We start from the raw sequence: 19,333 nt of genomic DNA on the forward strand, positions 1-19,333 counted from the left end.
GGCTCCTCGGCGTTTTGAATCAACCCGTTTGTAAGTTTTTGACGTACAACATAGCTAAGATTTGCCCCATGTGAAGATTCTGGACAAACATGCTCTAACTTATGGGATTTTCCGTACTTTTAGTAATCAGCCCTCCAGCAAAAAACTAATAAGGAACTTTGAAATATTTTTTATTCAAAACCAATTTTTTACAACCTAAATCATCAGAAACTTATAATGTACCGAGGGAAAAGATTGATTGTTTTAGAAGATAAAGGGTTAAACAAATCGATTTAGCAAAGCTCTGGCAGGGACAGGTGTTGCTTTATAATTCTCTCACACAGTTATCGCGTTCTCACTGGAGCGATCCTGTCAAACTATTTGTCGAATAGTCTTTCCTCACCTTGAAGTTACTATCCATTGATAAATAGAGTTTTGGAGCCATAATTGTATGTCGAGGTAATATTTCAGCTATGGCTGTTTGAATAGTCGAACACAATAATAGCGGTCCGGAAAATTGTGGTAAAAACAAAAACGAAGGAAAAATATCAAGCGAATCATTAAAACACTTTGATCATTAAATACGCAAAAGAAGGAATTATGATTTATTCACAGTACTTCAAAAATAGACAAACCAGCCAACCACTGAAAATAGTTTTGACGGAAGTAGTTTATAAATTTGGGATTCATGATCGTTTGTCTCACGTTGTACTCATATCCGATGTCGAGCGGGGCGTCATCTGGGCATGCGCACGATTACTCCTCTACACACTCTTCAGGTGATAAAATCGACTAGTGAAGTTAATAGAAGGCTGTTGGTTGTCCAAATGTTGTGAGGAGATATCGACGCCTTCACCATCTTCGGTCTCGAGAACTTCAATACCTTCTTGCAGCAACTAAAGAGCCAACAACTTTTCATTCATTAAACCTTTGTTAGACTCCGCTGTCTCAGGAGAACCCGATAAACACCTCACCAATGGTGTATGAAGGAAGCGTATGGCCACTGACAAATACGCAGCACACATGTTTCACAGCATCCACAGGCGATAGAACCAGGTATCGTTAGGCGTGTCAACTTCTGATAAAAAAAAGCCCTCAGTTTTGAATAAGAAACATCTGCCTTCTAATGGGTATCAATTCCCTTTTAAAGACCAGTAAATCAACCATCATTGCTGTACCTGCCAATGAATTCGCATCCTCTGTGGTTTTCACATGTCAAGGGTCAACATCGTCGCTGCCTACGAAAGCAAGGTGTACTGAGGCGCTTTTTACCGGGTCGGGGACTAAAAACGGACCAAAGATGTTGATTAACTGGCTAACAAAGATAGTGTTATTCACAGGATTACCTGCAAGTACGACAGAGTTAACACTGAAACGCCTACGCGGGACTCGCTAAGCCTTACCGGACACCAGACACCGCCCGTTCTGGAGCGGAATAAAGATTAGTGCTCGTTATTTTTCATTGTTGCAAAGCAGGGTACAAGAGGCGAACCTCAAAAGAAATTTGGTTTTATCAAATAAGTTATTAATGCAAACTGGCCACCGTTTCGAGAGTAAAACCTATGTCAGAGCGAATTGAGGAATTGAGAGTTGTGTGTGTGTGTGTGTGTGTGTGTGTGTGTGTGTGTGTGTGTGTGTGTGTGTGTGTTTGGATGCAGAACGGAGGAGCTACACTATCGTGAGTGGGAGCATGGTGACGAGAAAAACAAGAATAAATTAGTAGAATAAAAAGCGTTCATTGATACCTAAGGGAATAAGAGTACCGATTTGAAAGATAAATTTTTGTCACAAGAGTTTTGCAACTTTCAGAGGTACCTAAATGTATGGAAAGGGCGCAGACTGCCATATGTTGCAGACTGCCATATGTTGCTTAGAATGATTAGGTAGATTAAAATGTCTAGCGACTGAAAAAAGACTTTGCTGTGGCAATTTAAACAGGGAAATTGTAACATTCTATGCCGAAGACCAAAAAACAGGGTAGCCGAGGGCTAACAGACCGCTGAGGAAAAATTTCTTCGAAATGCGCCAATCAAAGCTTTCAAGTCAGTAGCAGCCAATCACAACCAAGGCTAAAGGCTAGTGCAATGTACTTATCCAGTTGAATTCATCGCCTGCAGAAGACTCGCAGTAGCATGCAATCAGGAAACCTGAGGCCTCTTACTGGATTGGGCTATTTAAAGAATCTTCTTCACCTAAAGATTTCTGGAAAATATCTAATCGTATACTTGGTAAGAGCAAAAGTGATAAAATTGGTCCCCCACAAGATTCTAATAACACTATTATTTCAGATGATAGGCAGAAAGCAAATTTGATTAATAATTATTTTATTGATATTGCACATGATCTTACTAAGAACTTGGATCCAGTACATTTAGATACTACTTTTTATATTAATAGAATTACTCCCACCATAGAGAATTTTTCTTTGAATTGGGATATAGTTAGATATGTTTTAAAGTCTATTAATCCAAACAAAGCAGTAGGCCCTGATAACATTTTTCCTAAAGATCTTGAATTGGCACAGGACTCTGCTATTCAGGGTCTGCTAGAGGTGTTAAAAAAAAAACATGGACTGATGTAAGTTCGCCCAACAATGGAAGGAGTCATTAGTCACACCTGTTTTTAAGAAAGGGAACAGGCTGGATCCTAACAATTACCGACCTATATCCTTGCTTAGTACACCAGTAAAGCTTCTGGAGAAAGTAGTGTGTAATTCACTTGATGATCATATGTTATCCAATGGCATTGTTACAGATAGACAATGGGGATTTAGGAAGGGCTATTCAACGCAGAGCCTCCTCCTTCATCTCACTGAGTCCAGGGGGAGTGTCCTGGATAGAGGTCATAAGGTTGGAGTCTTATTCATTGATTTCCGCAAAGCTTTTGATTGCGTCAACCACAGTATTCTTACTGAGAAACTCAAGGCTGTTGGCTTGGCAGGTGATATGTGGAAATGGATCAATGACTATCTCTCCAACCGTGTGCAAGGGACTACTGTAAATAGGTCTAGATCTGATAGATCCCCATTAGAGCTGGGGTCCCTCAGGGATCCTTACTAGGACCAAGACTGTTCGTATCTTATGTTAATGACCTCCCTGAATCTGTTACCAGTGGAAAAGTCTATATGTATGCTGACGACACCACAATATATGTAGCAGGGAATACTGTTGATGACATAACAACAGGGTTACAGGCTGTTTTGGACCAGGTTAATTCCTGGTGTCTTAGTAACAGACTGATTCTACATGAAGATAAATCCGAGGCAATGGTCTTAAGTACTACCCCCTTCATAGGTCCTTTGAAACAGCTGAAGTGGGGTGTGGACACCATTCGGTATGTGTCCTCCACCAATTGCCTTGGGGTTACAATCGATGATAAACTCTCTTGGTCTCACTATGTTGCATTGGCTAGATCTGCATTTAATGCCAAAGTTAAAATGTTGAGACGTATAAATTTCCTATGTACATCTATCTTGGAGACTTTTTACTATAGGATAGTTATACCAAGTGTTCTATATGGAATTGTAATTGGGGGGTCTGGACCCAAGCTTAAAGTTCTAGAAATGATTCACATCAGGGCTGCCAGGCTGATTCATAAGATACCAAATAGTTTTGAGGATAATGATGGACTTTCTAAGGTTGGCTGGATGCCTTTAGAGTATTTTCATAAGCTACGTATCTTAACTATTACATATAATGCTTATTATAATTTAGGGTTGCGGGAAATTAATTGTTTGGTGACCAAGAACTCTAACAGCTATAACCTAAGGAAATCCCTGAGTGTTGGCCCAAAACCGAACTGGGTCGTAGGTCCTTTGCTCATAGATCTGCAGTAGCGTGGAATGCATTTCCCGATAATCTTAAAGATTATCCAAATTTATCTATTTTTAAACATAACTTAAAACAATCCAAGCAAACTGTCATGAATATTAATTTTGAAAAGGAAGGTAACGTTATACAAAACATGAAACCAAATTTTCACTATTACTAAAAATTTTATGGTTTACTTAATTTATTCAAGTTATAAATTTTATCATATCTGTATTTTATATAATTATAGACTAATTGGTTTAGGCAGGTCCACATCAGCTGTAAAGTTGCGCAAATTTTAACCTGCGTTATCAAATAAAGTTATGTATGTATGTGTGTATGTATGTATGTATGTATGTATGTATCGAAGCGTCGCGATCGACATCGAAGCAACTACTTCTAAATTAAAACAAATTATTTTACCTCATTAATTAAAAAATGTATTCATCAATAAACAACCGCAACCCATTTTACGATCAACAACAAACATATGAAACATATGTGTGAACTGCGGTTATGAGACGTATATGAGAACGATCCTTCGCAGTAAAGCACTATTTGAGCAATAGTGAAAATCAGACCTGAAAAAAATTTCAGGCCTGTACGGGACTCGAACCACTGACCTCTGCGATACTAGTGCAGCGCTCTACCAATTGAGCTAACAAGCCAACTGGGAGCAGGCCATCAAATTAATTCGATATAAACCCGTAGATGATAAATCAAACAACAAACATATGAAACATATGTGTGAACTGCGGTTATGAGACGTATATGAGAACGATCCTTCGCAGTAAAGCACTATTTGAGCAATAGTGAAAATCAGACCTGAAAAAAATTTCAGGCCTGTACGGGACTCGAACCACTGACCTCTGCGATACTAGTGCAGCGCTCTACCAATTGAGCTAACAAGCCAACTGGGAGCAGGCCATCAAATTAATTCGATATAAACCCGTAGATGATAAATCAAACAACAACAAACATATGAAACATATGTGTGAACTGCGGTTACGAGACGTATATGAGAACGATCCTTCGCAGTAAAGCACTATTTGAGCAATAGTGAAAATCAGACCTGAAAAAAATTTCAGACCTGTACGGGACTCGAACCACTGACCTCTGCGATACTAGTGCAGCGCTCTACCAATTGAGCTAACAAGCCAACTGGGAGCAGGCCATCAAATTAATTTCGATATAAACCCGTAGTTTATATCCAATATAATAATTGGCTTGTTAGCTCAATTGGTAGAGCGCTGCACTAGTATCGCAGAGGTCAGTGGTTCGAGTCCCGTACAGGCCTGAAATTTTTTTCAGGTCTGATTTTCACTATTGCTCAAATAGTGCTTTACTGCGAAGGATCGTTCTCATATACGCCATTTTACGATGTTGAATGAATTTTTTAAAGTAATGAATTACTTTTTCTCGGCCCATTCTAAAGCAACTCTGTACGTAGCTATTGTTTCATGATAAAATGTGAATAAAGAGTCCCGATCATAAACCGACCGATATCTTTAAAAATTCTGAGGTCTGCTTTACTCGAACTCATCTATATCCAACCCAGGTCACACGCTGGTGTAAGTTGTTGTTGAGGTCTTACCGTTTTTTGAAATTAAATCATGGGCTTTAGGTTTTATGGTGTCTTCAAAAATAGGGACTTTGTTTGAAGAAAAATCTGAGTGTTAATTAGCTTTTCTAGCATTTGTCTTTTGCAACTGTAAAATAAAAAGAACATGCTTGCCACAGATTATCAAGGATAGCATGCGCGTGCTGCTCCATATATCATCCGATAACGATGTGTCCATAACGGTTCTGTATAGCATAGTCGTTCAATACAGTTGATGTCATTTGTGCTCCGAGTGACGTTTAGTAACTTTTGGAAAATAGTAGCAAAAGCTTAGCCCACCAGACCATGTCAATTCCCTCCATTTTTAATGTATGATTATCCTAGGCTCAGTTGTATAAATGGCGGATAACGCTACCCAACGAATAAGTCACTATCCAGCGGTTAAGTGATAGCAAATCATATTGCACTATCCACCGGATAAAGATTTATCCGGTGGATAGCGTCATACAACCTTCGAACAACCGGGGCCTACCATTCAGACCTAATACTCTTACATGAGCTTCAAATTTGTGACGAGGACTCTTCCTTTCGCTTTGGTTACCAGGCTTGCTCATTGCTCATTGTTTCTGTTTTGGTTCGTTTAGCTCTTTCTAGTTCAACATCTCATTTTCCTTAATTAACTTAATCACTGTTATTTTACAATATTTATCGGAACCACACATTATTTATCTCCCATTCTGTCGCGTATTAATTTTTTTCACTCCACGTATCTGATAGATATATTCGTCCTACAGATTTGGCAACTTGCTTCTACTGAGATTAAGGTGTTTTGGGAGGTGGCTTTGAATTCAAGAAGCTCAGTTCTTTAAGATAAAATTCGACCTCTAACTGCTGATGTTTTCGGAGGAGCTTTTAAGCCAATATTAATTGTCCTGAGCGTGCCCCAGTCGGATTCTTAGGTAATTCGTGGAATACAAACTGGCACTATTAAATCATATGGGTTTATAGCTAATTATAGCAAGATGTACTCCCACAGGAAGAACGACCATGCATCAATAATGAGAGCTGTTTAAAAAGAAATTTTTCATATGTCGCCCTAACGAAAATTACTGCCGAAAAAGAACAGTCTTAAATGATTTTCTCTAAATATTATAATAAAATAGTTTTATGATGGATTCAAGATCTTTTTTCACTTATATCGTTTTGTAGTACTGTGCAATATCGTGTAATCTTTCTACTCTCCAACGATCACCATATCGTTTTCTGTTAACAGTGGGTTGTCACGCGTACAGAGAGTAATAAATTTGGCTAATCTCAAGGGATGTCAACTTGAACATTTATTGGCTCCTGACCATCTGCAGCCACTTGGAATAGCACAGCTGTATTGAAAATCATGAAGTGCAAGAGACATAAATGGACCACAAACTCGAGCGTTTTTCATTTCGAGCTTGGTCATTTTACAACGCATTCCATCAAAATGAATACAAACGTCTCTGTAGATGATCTGGAAAACAATCGAAATGTAAGCCGCAACGACTCTTTTCTAGAGGATCTTTGTGCCAGTGATGGGGTTCCACTAGTTCCAGAGCAAGTTCCAACAGTGATACATGTCCTCACCCTGCTAGTTGCTATGCTGGGAAACATCCTCCTCATCACCGCGATTTTAAGAATGAAGGACAACATGATGCTTCTCATTGTCAACATGGCTGCGTCTGACTTGCTAGTGGCGATCTTTCTAATTCCTCGGTTAATAACAAGAGAAGTCATCAGGTCCAACGCTTTTCTCGTTCATGGAAGTGGAGGCGCATTTCTGTGTAAGATGTGTACTTTCCTCAGTGACATGTCATTGGCAGTATCGACACAGAGTCTGGTCATAATCTTCGTTGAGCGTCTCTTAGCAATTGTTTATCCCATGCTTTATAAAAGAATCACACTCAGTGTACGCCGGGGTGCAATTTTCTCCACCTGGATCTTGTCTGCAGCAATTCATTCACCGTATTTTTACACGATGCGCCTAATTTCGCCCCACTCCAACGACAAAAGGATCCAACTGTGCATGCCTACATGGGAGCCAGCTTTTGATCACGAACCGGCGCACCTTCGCTACAACATTATTTTATTCACAACAGTCCTGCTTATACCATTACTCGTTATTTCCGTTCTCTCGGCCATTGTAGTATACAGCTCACGCAAGGATGAACTGGCGGCAAGTCGAACCGAAAGGTGTGCAAGACGAAACCGAGAACGTATCAGAAAATTGCACCGAATGGCCGCTGTCACTGTAACGGCACTTTTCATATGTTGGACTCCTTTTGTTGTTTTTTCGTTCCTTGACCTCTTTTCTCTAAGCCCAGTTTCCGAGTGTATTAAGATACAAAACGTCATGCGACATATCTCGCGGATATTGGCCTCGTCGTATTGTGCAGTTAATCCATGTATTTGCTTAATTTTCCTGCGAAATTTTTCGCGCGAGCTAACTAAAATCTGTAAAAGTAATTTTTGTTAATGCGGTATTTACAAATCAAGAAAGATTAAGTCGGGTGACGGTTTCGTGTCCACTGGCAGTTTTATAATACTTGTGACCTGAATCGTCGGCCTTCTCCCAGGTTCGTCACTGCTGACGAGTTGCCTGCGGTTAATCTTTGACTCACCAACATGCTAAGATTTTTTTATTGCTGGAAGCTTGTTTTACCAAAAGGACGAAAACAAAATTGATTTGTCATCATCTCAATTTTAGATTAGTTTTGAGAAACCACACAGTTCATTAAGAAATACCAGAATAGTAAAGTTATTTTTCCTGCCAACAGCACGGAGAAACAGAGGATTCAATGATGACATGCAATCACCAAAGAGAAATTATCTCCAATCATGGTATTTCATAATAAATTGGCGAGCCATTTGAAATAAAAGCAAACGATTATCCATTGTCTGCATGAGACATATCATCAGATGCTAAGAATACGGCTGTATGAAGTATTCAAGTAAAATGGAATTTCTCAATGACTTTATGAAGACTACTTTTTAAATTGTATTAAAACAGATTAGTTACGCTTTAGTACTTGCCGGAAATGTGGAAGGCTCAAATGACTCTGGCTTCGACCAAGAATTCAGTATCATGATAACTTTACATCAGTATTTTGTTATCTGGGTGGCACTCCATCTTTGGCAAATGCCAAAACAGACCTTTAAAAGAAAACTATACTTAACGAAATTTAAAAACGAAGAAAATTCCTGTTTCAACATATCACAAATCATTTCGAAAGTTGAAGTAAAAATGAAAAACAGTGGTCTGTACGAAGAAGCAAGGAAGAATCCTTTATTAGTACGTAATAATCTTGAGAATGTAAGTAACAATCCCTATGTCTATGATGATGCACTGGGCGTAGTTGACGAAGGCCGATTAGCGCTAACGTAAGGTTAAATTTTAGCCTTGCTTTCTATATTTCTCCATTCAAAAGCTTTTTTGGGATAATTTCCCCTATTGTTTTTAGAGCATCTAATCACCAAATTGTAGTACAAAGAATTAAACTGAATTTTCTTTTCAAGCTTTCAGATCTGAAATCTGGCAAATTTTACACTAACCCTGGGTTATCTTGACTCAGCTTTGAACAACCCAGCCCTGATGTACATATGTATGCTGCATGTGGCATGCAGTAGGTAATACTTCTTAGCATGTTAATGGTGATTCGTTCTTTTTTCGTCTTATCCCTGTACTCTAATTATCTAGAATGTGATAATTTTTAATTAGCTCAAATGTTTTCGGGCAATGAATAAAAGATGTAAATTTCTAGAGAAACTGTGGTATTGGTTGTGTGGGCTTACAATAAGATAGTTCGGTTTTACCACCTGGCGTTTGGTTATGTATATTGACCACTATCGAAATTAAAAGTTTCTACAGCTTATGGAACGTTACCTTTTCCGGACAGTCCAATTAAGGAAACGATGTGCAATGTTGCGAAACAAATAATTATATTTAGTGGTTGTCTCAAATTAACGAATACCGATCTGATTACTGAGACCACTCATATGAACAAACCAGTAATCAAATTGCTTGTAACCTGATCACCCTTGGAGTCTATGTCGTCACCTAGCTAGCAAGGCCGTGACCACGAGACTCCTCACGAAGGATAGAACTTGCGCAAAAAGAGAAGATGGCTGAATCGTCCTGAAAGAACTCTCAACGGCTAAGACTTTTGATGCTATTAACAAACCATTGGTTTGGAAACCGCGCAATGTGAGAACGCGGGAAATAAAAGGTGAAGAAAGGTTTGTCACAAACATGTATATAGATGAACTATTGTTCGTTCGCTGACCTGGCCCAGAAATAAATATCAGGACATATTTTCACGCCAAATGTAAGACTATGGTATCTAGAATTCCAAGGTACTTTTATATTTTATGTATCATGGCATGGCATGTATGTGAACAACTGCTGTTTAACAAGCATTTGACTGGTGGGTTGATGGCTTTGAAGGTTTTGCCGCCAGCACAGGCCATTAACAAGAACTTTTGTTGCCTCGTCTGTAACAAACATAAAACGTTTTCCGATCTTGAAATCAATCAAATTGGGAATTAATAAAACTTGGTTGCATCCGATGGAAGACTTAAAAACTTGGGAAAAATTAGTCAGATAATCATAAGTTTTACCTCAGACTTGTCAAGTCTGATTTGCTTCGACGAAAATTTGCTGTCGGAAATGTTTTATGGATTACTTTAAAATTTTTCCTTACAAGCTTAAGGCGCAGCCAAGTGTGTCACTGATACTCACGTTCTTCATTATGATATATATATATATATATATATAAACACTCTTTTAGCTTTTGCTCAAAAGCTAAAAAATTGCTTTTTTAGCTTTTGTAAGTGTACCTGTCAAATCCAATTTTCTTTTGCAAAAATCATGTTTTCAAATAATGTTCAACTTAAAACTTGGTTGATTTACTGGATGATAATCAGACGTTTCCGATTGGTAGTTGCTTTCTTGTCATTTAAAAGAACTCTATATATCATTTACACGATAATTCGATGTTAAAGTCGAGAATATCCAGTTTTTTGGGTTAAGTGTTATTTTCATAACGTCTGAGTAAAGTCACAAAGAGGTACTTAGTTCAAAAAATGGATCACGAAAGAATAACAGTTTTAAATGGTCCGGACGAGGATTAAACATATAACCTCATTTTGAAAATGGTTTTCAGAGTTTCATCTTTTCTTTTTTTTCTCACACCAACTTTTCTTTAATTAGAGGCCATTGCTGAAGAGAGGGAGGTTAAATTTGGTATTTTCGTGGCTAAAAGAATTGAAAGATTACGTTACAGGAATACGAACGTAATTTCTCATTTTTCTATTATCCTACATATAGCTTTTACATTCAGTTATATCTACAAGAACACAATCCCTCAAATTAAGTACAACTTCTCAGGAAAACCTTTTTTCCGTTTCACACCATATTCTTTAACATTCAAGACATTAGTTTCATACATAAATTAAAGCTTTGATTATCAGGCAATCACCAATAGCAAACCTAGTAAATCAATGGCCGACACTTTCATAGTCATCGTTTTTGTTGTTGTTATCGCTTGCTTAGTATATATGTCAGCTGATTTGTTTTGAAGTTGGTCCAATCCTTTGTGACTCCGTTGGATGTGCACATGTAAGTACCCTACCCTTTTACAAAGGCAGCAAAATTTGATCTTCTAACATTTTATATTCTGTTTCCCAGGATGTAGAGGGCGACCTTAATAGTGGTATTGATCAAATTGATTCAAACACGCTGGCCCCTTCACTTATCAATGGCGGCCCAATAAAAGAATAAAAAAACTGTGCTCAAAGGTCCAATGATTAAAAATTTTAGACATGCTATAGAAACATATATTTTATGATATGTCGTCACTAAGATTCTACGATCTGCTTGGTTATTTTTAATATATGAATATATACCTGCGGTAAAATAACTATAAAGAAAACTTCATACTTCAGGGCGATATTAGTATACTCTTGTGTAAAGGAGAAATAAACAAAAGATAAACCATTGAGTTAGCCTTGGAGACAACAAGAAAATATTATAAAAGGAAAATATATGAATCATGGCCCATAAAGTGTAATTTATATCCAGTTAGCATCGTGATATCGATGGTGAAGAACGCTCGACAAGAATAAAATGTTTCTGGGAAAGATTGGCTTTGGACATCCTTTTAAAGAGTGTGCTTCCTCCAGTCATCAAACTGAAATCCTTAAACAAGCCGTCCTGACGGAAGAGATTCATATATATGCCTTTCTGCGCTCACTGAAGAGAGGTAAAAAGAGATGGCAAAAGCCTCTAGCCATCAGCGATCGACTTTCTTGGGTCGATTTTTTACTGATTATCGCTATCGGGTGTAAATGAACACGTGCGACTCTCAAACCGAAGCCGGACATTACTACTTTCGGTCTCTGATCCCATTTTTTTCCCCTTCATTGCATACCGCCGAAATGTTCTTCTATGTACCATGACTTTCAATTCGCGAAAAAGCCTTGGAATAAAGAAGAGGCAGATCCATGGATTGATCGCGCAATAGCAACTTGCCAAAATGTGCGAGAGATAAAGCATCATCTTGAAGATTTTGCTGCACTTTGGAACCAACCAAGGTGAAAAGAGGAAAACGGCAGTTAATGCGATGTGGAGCGTCCAACAGATCAGAAATGCTAAAACAGTAGCAATGGCCATTACAAGTAGGCTCCGGGTGCGTTTTCGAATCCGTTTCGTCCCGTTCTCGTTTCGGCATGAACTCAGTTTGTCCTTTCGAAGTTGGAAAGCTACAACAGCGTACAAAACGAAAATAACGAGCAATGGTAGAATCAAAACGGTGGTATAGAGAAAGATGCTGTAGCGCTGATGCACTGACTGGTGATCGAAAGCTGGTTCCCAGCTTAAGGAACAGACTTGGTAACCTTGACCCTGACTGTCGACTTTTGTCACCAGTCGAAACATGTAAAAATATGGCGAGTGAAATGCTGCAGCCATGATCCAAGTTGAAGCAACGAGAAGACGACGTCTCCTACTAGAGGTTTTCATGTACAAAAGAGGATACACCACAGCTAAGAAGCGTTCAACCGCGATCACAATCAAACTTAGAGTTGTTACTGACAACGACATATCGCTAAGGAAGCTGCACATCTTGCACAAAAATGTGCCTCCTCCTCCGTGAATAAGGAAAGCGCTGGACCCGAGTACCTCTGCTAAGATGAAGCGAGGAAGTAGAAAGATTGCCACCAGAAGGTCAGATGCTGCCATGCTAGCGATCACCAGCATGACTTTTTCTTTCATTCTAACAAAGGCAGTGATTAGGAGGGAATTTCCCATCAAGGAGGCAAAGAGCGCGAAAACGTGTATCACGATGGTAGCTTGCCCTGGAACACTAAAGCACTCTACTGAAGAAGGAGTACTATTGCTGCTTGCAGTTGGTACGTCTTCGTATGACGAGACATTTCCAAATATCGCCATGATATTTCAACTAAGAGAGTCTGCCGGTGATTCAACTGTTACGCCAGCCAGTGTGGTCGTGTTATCACTGATTGCAGAGGTCTGTGGGTGCAATTATATTCGCTTCAGCGTCAGTCTAATGAATCTAAAACTAGAAACGTTTTGCTTTTTTACAGAAGTAAATTAATTGTCAGAAAATTACTTTGGACGTTAATTGCAATCTTCCTCTGCACTAAAGCTTATTTTGTTTGTATAAGCCATGAATCTATCAACAAGTAGTATAAACTAAGTGCAACCCAAATTTAAAAAAAAAATTGCCGAACTTTTGCAAATTACTTCAATTTCGGCAATTTTGAAAGGTACGGAAATCTTACTTCAGAGCTTTTCAAATGTTGACAGAGACAAATAATTATGTTTTTTTAATCATTTAACTGTCACATCATGCCAGACAGTGGGATAAAAGTATGTCGGAATTAACCTCTACTTAAGTGAGGTCTACATCTTCTAAAAGCAGATGTAACACGCAAAACTAAAGAACACTTTGTTGCTTTTCTGAGACTGAACAGTGCTACTCCACAAAAACCCTAAAGCCACGAATGTAAAATTTATTGTTGTGAAGTACTTCCCCACAGATATTGTGTTACCTCTCAGGAGTGAGCTAGGTTTTTGATTGACGTAACTGTCCTTTGGTGAAGTTTTGGTTAAAACATATTGGTATGATTTAACCGCCGCCGAAATTAGAGATTGCAAAATTTTTTCGTCAATTAAATCCTCGCGAAAAATAAGAAAACATTTGGGTCTGTGTCGACCCGACGCTTTTTCTACTTCCGAAAATCATTTTTGACCTAGCATAAACTTCTCTTTGAGGGCGTTACAAATATTTTTCCTTCACCAGTTGTTCGCCCACTGTTAATAAAAAGCGATGAAGGCTATTGAACATTCTCTAAGTACTTTGAAATTTGAACCCTTTTTGAGCCTATGCTTTAAAAGCACAATTCTTACCTTTGAGACAGATAACTAATCCCAAAATGCTGTTGACTTTGAAACAGAGGAAGGAGCTGTCATTTCATGTTCGCAATGGAATTAGCAGCTTTTTTCAATATAATGTGTGTCTCCACAATTTACAACATATTTTCATGTAAGTGACGTGTATTTCTGCGAAATTGAAGAGGTCTGTGGACGAAACTAGTTTTGTAGTAGGCGTGTTTTAAAGTGCGTTGAAAGTTAATTTTAATGAGGTTTTGTTTTCAATATGATAATGACGTGTATTTCATGAATTTGTAAGTCGATCTTGATCTCGGAGATGTAAATTATCAGCGGATTCAATTAAGTACTAAATTATATTGGTTCCCTTGCTGGCCTTCGTCGAAACTTTGAAGAGACATAGAAGCTTGAACGCAAAACGGTAATTGAATATTTACGCCGAACAAGATGTGAAATCAAAGTATCTGTTTGTTGCAAATTTTGTTTGCTTGTGTGGCATTATCGCTAGCAACCATCTACCACATTTCAAAGCTTTTGTTTTCGATGTCTATAGAAGAATGGATAATAAATGCATTAACTCCGGCTTAACCAAGGCTCGCTAAGAAACAGCCCAACATATCTATTGATCAATGATTGATAAGTCCATTAGTCACTATGTTGCATAATATTCCACTCTCAGTTTCACTTACTTCATGATATCTTTTTAAGTAATATCATCTTTTCCTTTACTTCTTGCTAGCTGTAATTTCTACTACACGTGGCAAATTACTGTGTGCTATTTTCCAATGAACTTTTATTTTTTTCTATTTTCCAAAAGATAAGATAAAATGAGTTCCGGAACACAGCAGTATTAAAATATTGGCACTTTGCAAAGCAATCATATCAATATAGAAAGCCAGACTCCTGGCTACGTTAAATTTTAACTTATCTCTTAATCTTGATTACCAGGTCGAACGTGATATTGTCTTTCTAAAACTGAGTTATAATGAAAAAAAAGTATCCATCGACCCATGCACTTTCTAAGCAAACAGGCTCAGAGAATTTGGGAATCAAAACAAAGTGAGCCTCTTCAATATACATCAGTCGCCTTCATCATCATCTTTTCTTGCCTTAAAACATTGAAAACGGTTAAACCTTCTGTTGATTAACGAACATTTTAGCTTTGCAAGTGGTTGACCTTAACAGAATCAATTAACAAGATGGTAAGGACGTCTGAGAGAATTTGCAAATTTTCAGTTCCGCAAAAACTGCCCCCTTTAGTTTTAATTTAATAATATTTAGATTAAATGTGTTCCTGGTTTGCCTCAGTCTCCAGAAAGTGGATCAAATGCATGGCTCAGGTGAAGGAAACCTCTTCAGAGGTTTTGAACAGAAGGTGGCTTTATTTTCGAAGCGAAGTTTTCCCAGCGAACATCAATGAAACTAAGTAACAGTTCATGATGAAACTAATCAACGCTCTATTCATGCTCGTAATTTTACTCAAGGATGATAAAGGATAATAAGCGTTTTGGCGAAGAAAATGCGAAAGACTCAACCTGGTTAACATATAGAGGGAAATTTTAAGTTTCCTCTTACCCTGACCAAAAACGAATTTTGGGATAGTCGGATAGACAACGAAAGGATATTAAACGCCGTTCTGTTTAGAGAGCGTCGCATCTGAAAGGGGCTATCAGTTTAGTTTTAATGTATATTCAAAATCAAGCTTAACCCGTCTTTATGGAAACGGCTTTTGTCATTATCTTTATGAAAGGCTCCTTAACGCTTAAACAAATAAATTTCATTTAAAATGGCTAATTATGGACTGGTGTCATTCGTTTCAGTAGTGCAGATTCCTTTTCTACGAGTTTTATCATGTAATATAACGTAACGTGTAATAGTAAAAAAGCACTCGAAAAACTCGTAAATCAGTAGACTTTCGGCTCATGCCTTGCAAGCTTTTTTAGTATGCTTTCAATATTTCAGTTAGGAGTCCTTTCGTCTCGCCGTGAGTATTGTTATAACATAGTCTCTGGGCCAGTCTTACACTTATGCAAATGAAGTCGAACTAAAGGACGAAACAATAAACAATAATTATCATCTCCCCAAAGTAAGAATATGTCTCTTAGGCCGTCCTGTTGGCTTCATCTTTACGGACATCATGTCGATATTTTACTGTTTTTGTGTCATTGTGAATGTGTTTGTCGTAAAAGAAATCCTTTAAGTTCTATTTTTGTGATCAAGTCGCTGATTCTTTCGAAACTATCAGCCTTTATAGTAAAACATGCCTGAGAAATCAATACTTGAAGCTTTTCAACGCGGCGGCATTCTACAACTGACAGCTGGTAAAAAAAAAAAACAAACAACTACGAAAACAAGATATAATGAAAAACGGCACCGCAAATCCGGGTGGAAAATACAAAAATAACAGCAATCAAATATCATGGAAAAACGAGAGTATGCTCTCTGATAAACAAATACCGGACGTCAAAATTCCGAATTTAGTAATCTGTGAGAGCTTGAGTGAATTAATATGTAATTACAAACTGACTGAACTTAGAAAGGGACTTTTTACCCCATGTAAAAGTTGAGCTTTCCCATTAAGACAGATTCGAATAAAGGCTGCAGGTTAGAAAAATTCCACTTGATTCCCGGATTGATGTCGTTTTCGTGTAAGTGATACTGATATCTAAAAATTCTGATTTCTTCTTATTATGAACTTGGACCGTATGAATAGCGAAATCTTTATGAAACGGAGCTATGGAAAGATGAGTCATAGTTTGCTAGCTATCGACGGTTCCTCGTTGAGAAAATCGTTCGACGCACTTTCTCCGCGCTTTGATAAAAACTCTGATTAAGTCCTCGTCGAGAAAAACCATGATGACGACTAAAATAAACTCATAAATAAATGAGGGAAACGTATGATGCACGATCCTCGCAGTAGAGAGCGCTATTTATGCAATAGCGAACATCAGACCCGAAAAACATTAGGCCTGTACTGGATTCGAACCACTGACCTCTGCGATACTAGTGCAGCGCTCTACCAATTGAACTAACAAGCCAACCGGGAGCAGGCCGTTACGTTGATTCGTAATAAACCCGTGATGATAAATCAGATATGATGAATATATGAAGTTCATATATTTTGAACTGCGGTTATAGATACGTATGATTTTCGCTATTGCATAAATAGCACTCTCTACTGCGAGGATAGTGCATCATACGTATCTATAACCGCAGTTCAAAATATATGAGGGAAAATTGCCAGGCCTTCAATTAGAATGACTTCGAACTTAGCCTCGTTATCGTGCCCTAATTTCGTTACTAGATTTCTGAACCGCGAGAACTCGGAAGTGGCCTGTTCGAATTTACTCCAAAACAGCTGTTGTCATGCGATAACTGGGACAGGGTGATGTCGAAGTAAAACTAGAATATCGTGTCTTTTTCTATTCTAAAGCTGAGGTTTCACATTGTAAGCTGATATAAAACGAAGAATGCTAATACAATAATCTCGTTGAAGATCCGTCTCAAATGAAGTAAACTTGCTTGGGATTCGCCTGGCTTTGCTAGCTGTTCCCATACTCATGACTGAAGGTAGCTAGGGGATTATGGATGTGGACGCAAGCTTTCTCCACGTTGTTCTGTCGTGTGCTGTTCGTGTGCAGCGTTCTTGTAATGTTGTGAGCACTGTCTTTTAACATATAGATTTAGCCCAGCCTAAAAGCGGAGCTCCAAATAGTTTACTTTACAGCCCTTCACTTGAAACTTTTCAGCGCTCGCTGTCGAAGAGTCTATTCAAGGGGATTTAGGGACCAGTCCCGGTGTAGTGGGGGAGAATTGATGAGTTCTTGAACCGAAGGACGATGTTTTCACAACTTTCAAAGTGATAAACATGCGTGCTAGTCAGCAATGGCTATCCATCCTTGATCGTCCTTGATCGTCGTTTGTTCCTATTGGATAGATACCTTAGCTATTACATACTCTGGACTCTATAGCATACCCTTAGCCGCAGTCACAGGATTATCCATATATCTATCAATGTATATTAAGTTCATCAGTATTCTAATAAAGCAGTTGTGTAAAGCAAGACTTCCAACGTTATGTAATCGCAGACTCCAGGACATGGCTATATTTATGTATAAAGTTAAGACTAATTTAGTCCCACCATATATTTCTGAACTTTTTAGTTGTGGCATAAGTAGGTACAATCTTGGGAATGCAGACGATTTCTCCTTACCAAGATACAACACGGTTACATACGGAAGACATAGATTAAGGTACATGGGACCTTATATTGGGTCGAAGCTCCACAAATCACTCAAAATGGCTGACTCTTTAACTGCTTTTGAAAATGAAGTCAGAGTCCTTGACCTATCAAATGTTATATCAAAAAATAATTGTGAAAATTTTGAGTTATGTAAAACTTAATTTTAACAATTTTATATTGTTTGTATATAGTTTTCTTCTTATTATTATTATTATAATTATTAGTTTAGCTTACGTAGTAGGTGTCCCCAATTAGTTTTTACTTGTAAAAGCTAGAATGATTGACGCGTTAATAAAGTTATTCATTCATTCATTCATTCATTCATTCACTTGGTCTATACACGCGTTACTCTATAGTGGTATACATCTGTAATGTTCAGGAGTTCGCTTATACAGTTCGCTTACAGTTCGCTTACAGCTCGCTTAGTTTGTTCGTTATCCTAGATTTTCTCACACCCCGTTCTCACTTTTCAGTGCATAATAAATACTCGAGTCTACGTCTCCTGGGGCCTTGGGCGTGGACTTGGAGGCCTGGACACTACACCTCCCCCCTTTTTCTTTAGTGAGGCTTGACGTCTCTGTAAATTGTTTCCCACGTGGACGTTCTGGCTCCTACTGATCTCCGGGGTTCCGATGGCGCGATTGTCGGTCCCCTCTGCGTCTCTTGCTTGACTATATTTCCCTCTCCAGGAACCTCCCCTACTTCAATATGGCGGTTCGTTGGTCGCCTGTTCATCGGTTGTTGTTCTTTATCCCAATCCAAATCGTCGTGCTCCTCCTTTCCAGCATACTTGAATACCTTACAGTGGGAAGAATTGCGGGATTTGACTTCCTTTCCCCTCTTCACAGTGATCATGCTCCCTTTCATTCCAACGACTGCATATGGTCGTGGATCATACGGCGGGGTCAACGCGTTACCCCTATTCTGTTTCAAAAGGACACGGTCACCAATTTTGATCGAGCTCTGTGATGTGTGTCTGCGCTCATCAACATAAGCTTTCATTTGCTTCTTCTTTCTCTCGTCTTTTTCACGGATTAGTTCATGGCGTTGTTCTTCCTGGGGAACGACCCTTTCTGGCAGTTTTCTTTTTATCTCTCTCCCGAACATAAGCTTGTCGGGACTCTCTCTCGTCACAGGATGGGGTGTGGCACGATAGTTGCCAACCGTCCTTTGGATCTCTTGTTTAAATGCTTTCCCCTCAATCTTAGCAACCCTCGTGCTCTTTTTGACCGTCTGGATGAGTCGTTCGACGTCACCATTTGCCTCCGCCCTTCCGGGTGTGACTTTTCTGTGCCTGAACC

At 38.6% G+C, this 19,333-nt stretch overlaps 2 protein-coding genes across 2 annotated transcripts; one reads left to right on the top strand and one right to left on the bottom strand.

The window, feature by feature from the left end:
• Nucleotides 1-6,636: 6,636 nt before the first annotated feature.
• On the top strand, nucleotides 6,637-8,894 carry LOC148723815 (QRFP-like peptide receptor). The gene has a single exon (XM_088733627.1). It carries the CDS (start codon nucleotides 6,743-6,745, stop codon nucleotides 7,853-7,855), a length of 1,113 nt encoding a protein of 370 aa, XP_088589753.1. The 5' UTR covers nucleotides 6,637-6,742; the 3' UTR covers nucleotides 7,856-8,894.
• Nucleotides 8,895-10,655: 1,761 nt separating this feature from the next.
• LOC111343306 (gonadotropin-releasing hormone receptor-like) lies at nucleotides 10,656-13,988 on the bottom strand. The gene is made up of 2 exons (XM_022950454.2): nucleotides 13,808-13,988; nucleotides 10,656-12,907 (listed from the first exon to the last, which is right to left on the bottom strand). The coding sequence occupies exon 2, from the start codon at nucleotides 12,824-12,826 to the stop codon at nucleotides 11,699-11,701; it is 1,128 nt and encodes a 375-aa protein (XP_022806189.2). The 5' UTR covers nucleotides 12,827-12,907; nucleotides 13,808-13,988; the 3' UTR covers nucleotides 10,656-11,698.
• Between the last annotated feature and the right edge of the window lie 5,345 nt (nucleotides 13,989-19,333).

The sequence above is a fragment of the Stylophora pistillata genome, chromosome 9, assembly GCF_964205215.1.
Source record: "Stylophora pistillata chromosome 9, jaStyPist1.2, whole genome shotgun sequence".
Taxonomy (NCBI): domain Eukaryota; kingdom Metazoa; phylum Cnidaria; class Anthozoa; order Scleractinia; family Pocilloporidae; genus Stylophora; species Stylophora pistillata.

What these genes read in the sequence shown, in the direction of transcription:
- LOC148723815 (XM_088733627.1), top strand. Translation starts at nt 6,743, where the DNA reads ATGAAGTGCAAGAGACATAAATGGACCACAAACTCGAGCGTTTTTCAT.
- LOC111343306 (XM_022950454.2), bottom strand. Translation starts at nt 12,826, where the DNA reads ATGGCGATATTTGGAAATGTCTCGTCATACGAAGACGTACCAACTGCA.